This window comes from Hordeum vulgare, chromosome 1H (assembly GCF_904849725.1).
Source record: "Hordeum vulgare subsp. vulgare chromosome 1H, MorexV3_pseudomolecules_assembly, whole genome shotgun sequence".
Lineage (NCBI taxonomy): Eukaryota > Viridiplantae > Streptophyta > Magnoliopsida > Poales > Poaceae > Hordeum > Hordeum vulgare.
In genome coordinates this window covers 54,494,276-54,508,104 of record NC_058518.1, presented here as the reverse complement: position 1 = coordinate 54,508,104, position 13,829 = coordinate 54,494,276, and the positions used below count along the sequence as shown (strand labels likewise).

Sequence of the window (13,829 nt, the reverse complement as noted above, 5' to 3'; positions counted from 1 at the left end):
AATAGAGACAAAATATTTGTTGCATCCATTAATTAAGAACAATTTTTCTATTCACGGAAAATTGGATGGAAAATGACATAATTTTCAGAGTGCCACACACAAGATATTCCTCACATGCCAATGTGAATAAAGCCTCGCCGTGGTAACCCAAAAGACATTGTCGTCATCACTTCTCCCCAAGCCGACATCATCACATCCCTTCTCTATGAGCAAGTGACTCTACCTCACCGTAGATGAAACTGAGCCCACTCCAAAGTGGTTGAGTGAAGCCACACGAAACTCCACGCCAATCAATCAACCGCCCGCGATGGGGACATCATAAACTTTGATTCCGAAGGAGACCTACAAGAAAAAATACGCAAGGCTGGCAACATGGAAGTTCACATCGGTGCCACTTGGGACTCGTCATGGTTGCCACTCGGACCCGCCGTTGTAGGTTCAACTTTGCACCAACGAATAACCCGAGACGAACCCATGGACCCTGAAGAAGAGCCGACTACTACAACCATGACATAACTTCAACATCACTCACCCACCGCCGACGTTAACCGGTGATTATTTACATTGACATTGTGCATGATTACCCAAAGTAAATGCCATTGTGAACAAAAGGCATGTCTAGGATGAAAACCGTGAGTGCCCATAGGCATAGCCGCATAGCAAAGTGAAACCACGTGGACTTAGAGTATCTTCAGCAGTCTGTATGTAGTCTTGTTGATAAAATTGTTCATGTCATCAACCAATAAGGGATCATACAACTACTTCAATGGTTGCATCTAAATTATTTAATAAAGAGGGAATAAATGCAATTGGTTTCTATGTAACTTTGGAGCTTGTGCAAGAGCTGTTGGTTAATGTACATACAACGTTCTTTTCTTTTTTTATTTATTTGTTGTCACATCATCATATATCTTAGATGGCAAAGTTTATCAACAATTATCTTACAACTGTTGGGATGTCTTTAGCCATGTCACAAACGGGATTACACTTGACACGCTGCAGGGCGCCCTATCACAGAGTGTGTGTGGGCGCGCGCATGGAAACCCTAGACTGAAAATTGAGAATGCAGGCACGACACGAGGCTGCTGTTATCCAATCTGTGTCCCGCGTGCGTGTGTTTGCTTGAGTTTTTCATTCGAAAATGCACGCCTATAGCTTTTTCATTCAGCAAAATTTCCATCCAAGAACAACAGCACTTTAAAATGTACCCGACAACAACAGCACTCCGGTTCCTTCACGAATCAAACAGGCAGCAATAGGCGTGAATTTATTATTGAGAAAAACTTGCAGGAGCAGGAGCATCTCCCTCCTTCGGGTTACATTAGTTCTTCTTCCTGCCTGAAAAGCAGCTCCACACACAGGGCAGCAGCTAAGGCCACCTCGCACTAGCTGCCGACTAATAGCAAGCCATGCTGCCACCAGCACAAGAAGAACAAGAGAGGCACAACAACACAAGAGATTTCACTACTAGGGGCTAATCCAAGTAACACTGCTGATTAAACTAGCTAGCTAGAAACTAGGTAGATGGAGCTCCGGCCGGTTTATCGAACCATCCGTCGTGCGCGTCGTCCTTCCGATCGACTAGAGACCGTGGCGATGGTGCCGGTGGTGGTGGTGAAGGGACCCGAAATGCATCGGCGCTGGTGCCGGCGCCGGAGACGGAGACGGGGCGGACATCGGGGCGAACATGCCGGTCATGTTGAAGCCGAACGGCATGGACGGGCTCGGGGCGAGTGGCAGCGGCGAGGCGACGGCCGGGTGGGGCGGGCACTGGTAGCACTTGGCGAAGAGGCCGAAGGTGGACACCTGCTGCACGAAGTTGGTGATGCTGGCCCATCCGCCGAAGCCGAAGCCGACGACGAGCACCCATGCCACCACGAACGAGTTGATCACGTACGCCCCCGTCCAGCCTCCGGCGAACCGCGGGGGCCGCTCCACCGCATTCTGCATTTTGCATCCCTCGTTAGACAAAGATAAATTCTTACAGTATGTGCCATGACAAAATGGCATGAGATCGATGCGAAAATGGTACTCATAATGATGTCACAGGTGCAGGGGGCATCTGGTGCGTGGAGCTGAGAGCCCCAAGCGCTCAAGTGGCGGACTACTCTACTCCACCACTGCTGCTGCTGCTTTTGTTGCTTTCTAGACATGGCATGGCGGCATCGGTGTCCGGACAGAATTATGTGCAGACTGCGCGCCTGCTGCGTGCTCCATCCATCGATCGATGCCAATGGCTCCCCGACAGCAGATGATACAAAACCACGCTCGCATTTCACCGCACTTTTCCCTCAACTTTGCGCTACTGTGCACGACGGTGAGTGGTGGACGTACTTTTTTTGAAATTATCATCGCTGGTGCTGACACTCGATCACTTCACTGCTAAGCTAGCTGGATGCATGCTGCGGTTTTGTCTTGCATTCAGCGAGACATCATAACATACAGCAGCACGAGCAGCAGATACGCAGACAATACATACTCCAACGGAGTGGAGTACACAGTACTACTACTCAAACTACTACTCCATTCCTTCCAAAATTCTTGTCTTAAGTTTATCTAAAAATGAATGTATGTAAATACTAAAACGTGAGTAGATACATTTATATGTAGACAAATTTAAGACAAGAATTTTGGGTTTAGAGGGAGTATATTTTTAATCGAATGTTTTTGTGGCACCAGTTAACTGATCGAGAAACGTATCAGGCACTGACGAGCCAGCAATTGTGCATGCACCTTGTGAAGGAGGCTAGTCGTTTCTACGAGTGACAGGTCATGTCCCCCTAGTGTTCACAGTTTACACTGTGAGCTTGCAGATTCACTGTTCCCAGCTAGCTACATCATCTGCAAGACTGCAACAATGGCGACTAGCTAGCTAGCTGCTCCTGGAGCAGCTGTATGCAGCATGGAGCCCAGACGTGTAGCCATGCACAAACAAAAACCCATGCATGCATGTCGATAAATCTCACCGGCGTCTAGATCAGTCCATCAACATCTCATAGCACAGTGTTTAGATTATTAGAAAAATAAAGTGATAGCACAAGCAAAGGGTAATAACTATTAATATGTGTAGTAGCTAGTTGGTTGGAAATAGGAGACGAACCTGGCGGGACTGTGGTGAGCGGAAGGTGACCATGTGCGCCATGGCGGGGATGATGTAGACGGTGAAGCTGACGAGGAGCGAGCCGACGGCGGAGTTGATGGGGCCGAAGAAGGGGAAGATGATGGCGAGGAACCAGATGGGGACGACGACGGGGAGCCTGGCGGCGGCGCGCTTGCAGAGGCTGCGGCAGTCGTGGAGGCCGATGAGCTTCTCCCACACGAAGTAGAGCGGGGTGCAGGCGAAGCCGAAGGTGATGAACTGGTGGATGAGCATGAGGATGACGGCGGCGTCGCGCCAGGCGTCGCGCGGGAGCAGCGAGAGCGCGTTGGAGTGCGTGAGCAGCTCGTCGCCGAACGCCCAGTACGCCGCCGACGCCGACGGCAGCGTCAGCGTGAGCACGTACAGCGTCGCCAGCAGGTAGATCGCCTTGAACTTCTGCGGCCGCCACATCGCGTGCATCACCTCCCTGCACACACACAAACACACACAAACATGCATCAGATTAGCTGCCCGCGTGTTCTAAGGTTCGTGCAAATGAACTTCATTAGCGATGCACCACGCATGCACAGTAGTCTGCCACGGCACGAACAAAGCGAGATGGAGATGGACATGGACGTGGTTGGGCTTTGCCGTGACAAGGCGGCACAGACATGACGACGGGGCCCGGGTGTCGTGGACGGCTCGTTATCTACGCTACAGCAAGTGGGCCTACGTACCTAGCTGATGTATCAGGCATGCAATGGTCACAAGAGATGGAAATGCAAATGCGCATGCATGCAGAGCTAGCTGTGGTGAAAAAAGCAGGGGAGGCTTCAAACAAAGCCTCAAAGCCAAAGGTCCAGCGCTTTGCAGCGGCAGCGGCAGCGGTACTCGGCTAGTTTTGCTTGCATTCAGCACTTTGTAGTATTAGTACCACTCGCTTCTCTTCTGCTGTCCGAAACAGTGTGTGTGTTTCTTTGCAGATGCCTGATGATGCTCCAGACTCCAACGTGAGCACTGTTGGTACGAAAAAGCGCGAACGAATAATCTTGTGCTAAACCTACGTACCAGCTACTTGTAGTACGTACTGGCTACCACAATAACACTGTTGGTATATGAGTACGGAAAAGTTTAAACGAATAACCTACAAGCTGGCTAGTGGTACCACAAATATGAATCCTAAATTGATTTTTTGGGGTAAGAACTCTAGATATATATATTATCTTGCTAGCTCAGGTTTCGACTTTGTTTATGTTGAAAATTTGGAAACGTATACGCACGGTCCGCTCCACCATGCACGAGCATTTGTGCTCGGTTGATGTCGTGTGGGTAGCACGTGTGTGTTCTTGGGATATACTGCGTGCGTGCATGCATATGGCCATATGGGCACCGTGCGTGCATGTCTAGGTCTAGGTGGTCCCCAAGTGACGGCCGTTGCATAGCATACACGACGGCGATCGACCCCGCATGTCAGAGGGGCATTCCAGTTGCACGTGACCCCGAGCTGGGTAGCTACTCTAGTAGCGTGCGCGCTCCGTGGCCAGTGACCGTTACATTGCATGCCGATGCCATGGCTACTTAAACTAGTAACGTAGATCATCACTAATAACTTCGGAGAAAGATTAGTGCGGTGAAAAAGGCAAGGCAAGCAAGTGGGTCGTGTCGGCTTACACGGTGACAGCGTGGCCCCCGAAGGTATAGAGGATGTTGGTGGCCCCGGTGAAGTAGAGCATGATGGTGGTGGGGCCGGAGTGCTTGACGCCGTCGGCCTGGCCGTGCATGAGGGAGGCGACGGCGATGTACCAGGCGGTGTAGGTGGTCATGAGGAGGCCGAGGAAGGACCAGACGCGGTAGTTGTGGAAGGAGGGGATGAAGACGGTGGTGGCGCAGCAGGCGCCGAAGATGTATGTCCACGTCCGCTTGTCCAGGTGGTCGTTCACGTAGTAGATGTTGCTGGCGCAGCCGATGAGCTGGATCACCGACCCGAACAGCAGGAACGTGCAGTTGAAGGCCAGCCCCGCGTTCCTCCAGTGCCGCCCCAGCAGCCCGTCCAGCACCTCGAACCACTGCCAACAACAATGGTGGTTGTTACTTACAAGCTTGTTAGAGATGGAGCGAGCTTGGGTGGGATCGATGTTTGCATCCAGGCTGCATGCAGCAATGGAGGATGTAGTACCTGGATGACGTGGTTGCGGAAGTCGACCTTGTCCTTCTCCTTGCGGGTGCGGTACTCGAGGTAGAGGATGCTGATGAGGTAGGCGGTCCAGCTGCCGAGGAGGCCGTAGAAGAGCTGGAAGAGGATGCCGCTCACCATGCCCAGCTGCGCGAAGGAGTAGGGGAGGGTGAGCAGGACCTGGGCGACCTGGTTCGACGCGCAGCTGAACCAAGCGTCGTACGCCGACCCGCCGTGCCACAGCAGGCCGGACAGCCGGGACTTGCCGTCGCCGCCGTCTTGCCCGTCCTCCGCGTCGGCCTCGTAGCGGCTCAGCCCGGCGGGCGCCTTCTCGTCGGCGACGACGCTCGGCTCGGACGCCATCGATCTTTGGGTGCTCTGCTGGGTCAGTGCTCGTCGCTCAGCGCTGCTGATCTTGGCGAGCTTTGCTTAGCTCACAGGAGGTAACTATAGCTACCTAGCTGGCCGTTGGTTGATGGTGGTGGTGAGCGGTGATAGGTTGGAGTGTGCAGGGGAGGGGGAGGGGGAGAATATATATGCGGAGGCCGCCGGCCGGAGCGCTGAGGAGGCAGCACTCCAGCAGCTCAGGCGTAAAGAAAATAAAGCTAGGCCGGCTCCCGCCCCCACACGGCCTCACTTTCCAGTTTCCATCTCTACATGTGCTCTTCCTGATAAAAAAGGAAAAACAAAAGGCTCAAAAGACGGGGGTGCTTTGTTTGTTGCAAAAATCCTGAGGAAAGTAGTACCTCAGTGTGGGGCATTCATGTCAGTGAGCACATGAAAGATGATGGTGGCTGAACGAATATCAAATTCTGAGCATAGGCTCATCTACACCCGGTAAATACTAAATTTTAGAAAATACTAGAAAAAAAATCCTTTTTTCAAGGAATATAATTGAATGTCTGAGGTGCGTGTCAAATTATAAAGCATTTGAACATTTGATTAGATCGACTCAACAAAAAAAAATCAGGCCGAAACAATGCACAAACAGTAAACTTTTTCAGAGATATGAAATTAGTGCTTTTTTTCTGTTGAGAGCTATTCAAATATTCAATTGTTTTGAAATTAAGCACGTACACCACCATGGGTGGTTTGTCTCTTGCAAAAATCCTGAGGAAAGTAGTATCTGAGTGTGGGACATTCATGTCACTGAACACATGAAAGATGATGGTGCTATGCTAAGCTCACGCTCATCTAAACCCGGTGAATAGTAAATTAAAAAATATTCAATTTTTTTTCACAGGAGATAAATGAATGCATGAGGTGGGTGTCAAATTTGGAAGCATTTGAACATCTAACTAGCACTCAGCAAAAGAAATCAAGCCAGAACAATGCACAAAGAGTAAACTTTTTCAGAGATATGAAATTAGTCCTTTGTTTGTTGAGAGCTACTAAAATATCCAATTGTTTTGAAATTGGGCACGTACATCACTCGTACCCACTCATCTTTGTACACAAAAATAGGAATTTTTTGAATTTGTTTAGTAACTTTAACATTTTTCTTGTTCACTCTCGGGCTCATCTCACGTTGGGAGCCAAAATGCCTCACTCATGTTTGAATGCATACTCTACGAAGACATATGATAGTCTGCATATTGCCCAACCATGTCCACACCATGCAAATTTGACCCGTTTGATTGTCGGGGCTTTTTTTGCTAGCACGATGTTTAAAATATTCCTGGTCCACGATACGTCTCCAACATATCGATAATTTATGAAGTATTCATGTCATATTTGTCAATGTTTACAATACTTTTGTATGGTTTTGATTCATTTTATATGATTATTTAGAACTAACTTGGAATGACGATGTTTTCAACAGAATAACCATGGTGTTGTTTTTTCTGCAGAAAATGGAAGTTTTCGGAATCACCTGAAACTTTTTGATGATTTTTCTTGGAACATATGAACAATATTGGAGCAAAGATCCACCATCGAAGAGGCACGTGTGGGCTACAAGGGAACAAGACGCGCCTTGTTGTGTGGTGGTCCCCACGTGGCTCCGTCTGGCGTGTTTCCAACTCTGAAAATCCTATATATATATATATATATATATATATATATATATATATATATCAAAACCCTTGGAAGTTACGAGGGAACTTACACTCTGCTGTGGAAACTCTCTGTATCGAAGAAAAACCCAACTGTAGCATTTCCAGCACCCCATTGGAGAGGGCAATCATCTCCGGTGGCCATCTTCATCATCCTAACGGAGGCCGTGAAGAGGAGGGAGTAGTTCACCCTCGGAGCTGAGGATATGTACCGGTAGCTATGTGTTTGATCTCTCTCTCTTTCCCCCTCTCTTTCTCTCATGTTCTTGAGATGTCCTGATCTTGACGTAGCACGAGCTTTGTTAATATAGTTGGATCATATGGTGTTCGTCCCTTGCTATCTTGTTGTGATGAATTGAATCTTTCCCTTTGAGATATCGTTATGTTAGATTGAATATTAGATTTGAGAACACTTGACGTATGTCTTGCATGTGGATACCCGTGGTGACAATGGGGTATTATATTGATTCACTTGATATATGTTATGGCGTCAACTTACGAATTATGATGACCTTGGGATCTATTCATAGGGGTTGATTGCACCTTTTCATACTACATTCTTCGATAGAAATCTTGGGGTACTCTTTGAAGTTCTTTGTGTTGGATTGATTGTGATGAATCTGAAATTATATGATGCATGTAGACCCAAACCAGGACCCTACATAAGTCTCCGTCAGCGGGAAATCTATGCCCACTCCAGAAATGGCTATAGAGGTTGCTACCTAGAAAGCAATTACCCGCCTTCGATTCACAGTACCCAATGCTAGTGAACGGGGGTATTACTACTTCTCAAGCCATGCAAAACTCAGAGAAGCAGAACATTTTTCCCTACACTTGAACCGGGAGAGATCCGGTGCTAATCAAGTGTGTTCAGTATATCATCGCTCAAGAGGGTTTGACCCAGCAAGTGATGGATTTTCTCCAGGCCCTTATTGTCATGAATCCTCAGATCGCCATTGGCAGGCCACCGAGACCAGACTAGAAAGGACACGTTCTGCGAGTCCTCCATCCGCTCTCCCCGGAGGATAAAGGATATATACCACTACCAAGAATATTATCCCATGATCTATAGATTTTTACCTATACCATAGATTCCATGGTTGTACTCTATAGCCTAGATTTTGATTGCATGATGTGATATTTGTGCTGTGTTTTATAATTTACTATATGGATATATTATATTGATTGTAGTTGTTTTGTTGATCTGATTTTAAAATTGATTGTTTTTCATTGTAGCAAATCTCAGGGTAAGATTTTCTTAAAAGACCATTGCGACAAGACTTTTCCAACATAAATTTAAATTGCATGACATCGCGACGTCTAACTCACAACCACACCCACTCTTCCACATGCACTAAATGTAGAACCATGCACACATTTAACACCTAACCAATTACCTCACTAGTACACCACAGTTTTTCGGAGGAAAAAATTATGGGTATTTTATTTTTGCAAAGTTTTCTACCAACACACTAGAATCCACTCGTGCACAATGTTGATGCGTAGTCATCGTGGCAACCGCCACCACGGAGAGCCAACACTTGAGCAGCAGCATCACGATGATCATCATGGATGATCACACATAGCAGCATTGAGAACCCAATCAACGCCGCCACCGCTCCGGCCAGGAGGATCGTAAGACACCCCGGAAGCGCATCCTCCATTAGAGCCTCGCGTCGAGCTCCTGCCAGCAGAAAAGAAGAAGGAAGAAGAAGAAGTGACGACAAATGTAAGGAAGAAGAGAGGAACGCTGTAGTCGTTTTATAGCTCGAGTTCAATGTACGGTGAGCAAAGTCCACCAGTGCCGCTCGTCACTTGATACGTCTCCAACGTATCTATAATTTATGCTTGTTTCATGTTGTTGTATTATCATTCTTGGATGTTTTACAATCATTTTACTACAACTTTATATTATGTTTCTGGACTAACCTACTAATGGTTGCAAAACTGCACAAGTTCCTATTTCACACTTTGATCTGTTGGAATTAATTAGAAATTATCAAAAAAATGCTCGAGGATAACTCTCACTAAACTCTCACTCGCCTGAAACCTGTCCACAAATAGTTTTTAGAGATCGTCAGTTTGACCCCAAAGACGGTGTCAAATGGAAAAAAGCTAAAACTAGGCAAGTGTGGGGAATTTTATGGCAATGATTCTAGACTACAAATTCGTCCAAAACAGACTTCGTATGCAATCTGGAGACCCATTTTACTGAAGGAAAATATCTGATTACGGGATCACGAGAATTGTTGACGTGATTTAGTCCAACCCTTAACATATCTGATATATTCGGCCAAGCCACGACTTTGGAGACTCATGAGGGCTGTGAGGAGTCCCTAGGAAGGTTCTAGAGGTGCCCGAGAGACATTGGATCAAGGGTCCATCCATCGAAGGGCCATAGAGCACCACATAGGCACATATAAGGAGAAAAAAATCCTAATTTTGGTAGAGCTACCAAGAGCCAGGAATTTGCCTCTCCATTGGCAGCCGCCAAGAAGGGGAGAGGCTCCTCCATTGCAGCACCAAGACCAAGGAAGAAGGAGGGGCAAGGGGCCGCCGCCCGTCGCCACTGCCGCCGCCCATCGGCGGTGCCGTGGCCGCCATTGCCTCCATCTCTTCGGGGCTGCACCTCTCCATCAACAAATCTCTCTTTCTCACCATGATAATGTGTGAGTAATCCTCCTCGGGGATGAGGGTATGTAGTAGTAGCTATGTGTTCAATCTCTCTCTCTCTCGTGTTCTTGAGATGGCACGATCTTGATGTATCACGAGATTTATTAATATAGATGAATCACATGGAGTTTTCCCCTCTCTATCTTCTTGTGATGAATTGAGTTTTCCCTTTGAAGTTTTCTTATCGGATTGAGCCTTTAAGGATTTTAGAACACTTGATGTATGTCTCGCGATGGGATATCTGTGGTGACAATGGGACGTTCTATTGATCCACTTGATGTATGTTTTGGTGATCAACTTGCGAGTTTCACGACCTTGGGAATCTATGTATAGGGGTTGGCACATGTTTTCGTCTTGACTTTCCGGTAGAAACTTTGGGGCACTCTTTGAAGTTCTTTGTGTTGGATTGAACAAGATGAATCTGAAATTCTGTGATGCATACCGTATAATCAAGCCCATTGGTACTTGTGGTCACATTGGAGTATCTAGGTGACATTAGGGTTTTGTTTGATGTGTGTCTTAAGGTGTTATTTTATTACGAACTCTAGGGTTGTTCGTGACACTTATAGGGATAGCTCATAAGATTGATTAGAAAAGATAACTTTGAGGTGGTTTTGTACCCTACAATAATTTCTTCATTTATTCTCCGCTATTTGTGACCCTGGAGTGAACTCTTTGTCGCACGTGAGGGATTTATATATGATTCAACTATGTTAGTATTGTTGAGAGAACTTGAACTAGTGAAAGTATGGACCCTAGGCCTTGTTTTCAAGCATTTGTACAACGTTTTTCTCGCTCTTTACTATTTGTTACCTTGCTATTTCTATATTTTCAGATTACAAAAACCTATATCTACCATCCATATTACACTTGTAGAACCATCTCTTCACCGAACTAGTGCACCTATACAATTTACTATTGTATTGGGTGTGTTGGGGACACAAGAGACTCTTTGTTATTTGATTGAAGGGTTGCTTGAGAGAGACCATCTTCATCCTACGCCTCCCACGGATTGATAAACCTTAGGTCATCCAATTGAGGGAAATTTGCTACTATCCTACAGAACTCTGTGCTTGGAGGCCCAACACGAGTCTACAAGAAGAAGGTTGTTTATGTTGGGAACGTAGCATGGTAAACAAAAAATTTCCTACGCACACGAAAGACCTATCATGGTGATGATCATCTACAAGAGGGGACACCGGATCCACATACCCTTGTAGATCACTAAGCGGGAAGCATTAAGAAACGTCGTTGATGTAGTCAAACGTCCTCGCGATCCAATCACGATCCGTCCCACAAACTCCGTCCCGATCTAGTACCAAACGGACAGCACCTCCGCGTTCAGCACACGTACATCTTGATGATGATCTCCGCCTTCTTGATCCAGTAATAGAGACGAAGAGGTAGCTGAATTCTCCGGCAGCACAACGGCGTGGCAGTGATGGTGGTGGCACTACTCTGGCAGGGCTTCGCCGTGCCGTACCGAACTAGCTACGGGGTGTCACGAAGTAGTGGAGGAGGAGAGGGCTGCACAAAGGATTGGGGTGCAAAAAGCCTCTCAAACCTCCACTATATATAGGAGGAACAAGACGGAGGGTGGCTTGCCTCCTACTCCAAGTAGGAGGGTTCGGCCGAGCCCAATAGGGAGGAGTCCTCCTCCAATTCGGTTTGGTGGAGGACTCCTTCCCATCTTGTCCACCTCCTTCCTTTTCTTTTTCTTTTTCCCTTTTTATTTTGCTTTCAGTCGAAATAGGCTTATTGGGCTGGCCTCACCAACACATTAAGGGTTGGTGCGCCACCCATGGGCCTATTAGGTCCTCTCGCGGGTGGTTGACCCCTCCTGGTAAAACCCCAGAACCCATTCGTCACTCCCCGCACTTTACCGGTAATGCCCGAAATCTTTCCGGAAGCCAAATGCAACAATCCTATATATTTCAATCTTCATTTCCGGACCATTCCAGAGACCCTCGTGACGTCCAGGATCTCATCCAGAACTCTGAATAACATTCGGTTACCAACATCAATAATTCAACTATAACAAAAACGTCACTGAACCTTAAGCGTGCAGACCCTACGGGTTCGAGAACTATGTAGACATGACCGAGACACTCTCCGATCAATATACAATAGCGGGACCTGAATGGCAATATTGGATCCTACATATTCTACGAATATCTTATCGGTTGAACCTCTATGTCAAGGATTCATACAATCCCGTATATCATTCCCTTTGTCCTTCAGTATGTTACTTGCCCGAGATTCGATCGTCGGTATCCCCATACCTATTTCAATCTCATTACCGACAAGTCTCTTCACTCGTTTCGTAATACAATATCCCGTGGATAACTCTTTAGTCACATTGCTTGCCAGGCTTGTTTGTGATGTTGTATTACTAAGTGGGCCCTAAGATACCTCTCCGTCATACGGAGTGACAAATCCCAGTCTCGATCCATGCTAACTCAATGGACACCTTAGGAGATACCCGTATAGCACCTTTATAGTCACCAAGTAACGTTGCGATGTTGGATACACACAAGGCATTCCTACGGTGCGAGTGAGTTACATGATCTCATGGTCATAGGAATGTATACTTGACATGCAGAAAACAATAGCAACAAAATAACATGATCACATGCTACATTTATATTTTGGGTCTTGTCCACCACATCATTCTCCTAATAATGTGATCCGGTTATCAAGTGACAACACTTGTCTATGGCTAGGAAACCTTAACCATCTTTGATCAACGAGCTGGTCAACTAGAGACTTACTAGGGACAATATTTTGTCTATGTATCCACACATGTATTTATGTTTCCATTCAATAAAATTATAGAATGGATAATAAACGATTATCTCGAAACAGGAAATATAATAATAACTATTTTATTATTGCCTCTAGGGCATATTTCCAATAGTGTAGTAGACATCAAGCTCTTTTCTAGCGCCATTGCGTGGGAGGTTAGGTAAGCATCACTCGCTGTTGGAATTATGCCCTAGAGGCAATAATAAATATAGTTATTATTATAATTCCTGTATCAAGATAATCGTTTATTATCCATGCTATAATTGTGTTGAATGAAGACTCATTTACATGTGTGGATACATAGACAAAACACCGTCCCTAGCAAGCCTCTAGTTGGCTGGCCAGTTGATCAAAGATAGTCAGTGTCTTCAGATTATGAACAAAGTGTTGTTGCTTGATAACTGGATGACGTCATTAGGAGAATCACGTGATGGACTAGACCCAAACTAATAGACGTAGCATGTTGATCGTGTCATTTTGTTGCTACTGTTTTCTGCGTGTCAAGTATTTATTCCTATGACCATGAGATCATATAACTCACTGACACCGGAGGAATGCTTTGTGTGTATCAAACGTCGCAACGTAACTGGGTGACTATAAAGATGCTCTACAGGTATCTCTGAAGGTGTTAGTTGAGTTAGTATGGATCAAGACTGGGATTTGTCACTCCGTGTGAACGGAGAGGTATCTCGGGGCCCACTCGGTAATACAACATCACACACAAGCCTTGCAAGCAATGTAACTTAGTGTAAGTTGCGGGATCTTGTATTACGGAACGAGTAAAGAGACTTGCCAGTAAACGAGATTGAAATAGGTATACGGATACTGACGATCGAATCTCGGGCAAGTAACATACCGAAGGACAAAGGGAATGACATACGGGATTATATGAATCCTTGGCACTGAGGTTCAAACGATAAGATCTTCATAGAATATGTAGGATCCAATATGGGCATCCAGGTCCCGCTATTGGATATTGACCGAGGAGTCTCTTGGGTCATGTCTACATAGTTCTCGAACCCGCAGGGTCTGCACACTTAAGGTT

At 46.4% G+C, this 13,829-nt stretch overlaps 1 protein-coding gene across 1 annotated transcript; it reads right to left on the bottom strand.

Moving 5' to 3' along the window:
• Nucleotides 1-1,233: 1,233 nt before the first annotated feature.
• LOC123420710 (auxin transporter-like protein 3) lies at nucleotides 1,234-5,778 on the bottom strand. Its single transcript, XM_045107426.1, has 4 exons — nucleotides 5,256-5,778; nucleotides 4,751-5,145; nucleotides 3,101-3,566; nucleotides 1,234-1,944 (listed from the first exon to the last, which is right to left on the bottom strand). Exons 1-4 carry the CDS (start codon nucleotides 5,613-5,615, stop codon nucleotides 1,582-1,584), a joined length of 1,584 nt encoding a protein of 527 aa, XP_044963361.1. The 5' UTR covers nucleotides 5,616-5,778; the 3' UTR covers nucleotides 1,234-1,581.
• Nucleotides 5,779-13,829: the final 8,051 nt, after the last annotated feature.

Bases quoted from the DNA above. Each gene is read 5' to 3' on its own strand.
- LOC123420710 (XM_045107426.1), bottom strand. From the start codon at position 5,615: ATGGCGTCCGAGCCGAGCGTCGTCGCCGACGAGAAGGCGCCCGCCGGG. The intron at 3,567-4,750 runs GTAAGCCGACAC...GTGTGTGTGCAG, and splicing joins GGGGGCCACGCTGTCACCGT to GGAGGTGATGCACGCGATGT. The intron at 1,945-3,100 runs GTTCGTCTCCTA...TGCAAAATGCAG, and splicing joins GCTCACCACAGTCCCGCCAG to AATGCGGTGGAGCGGCCCCC.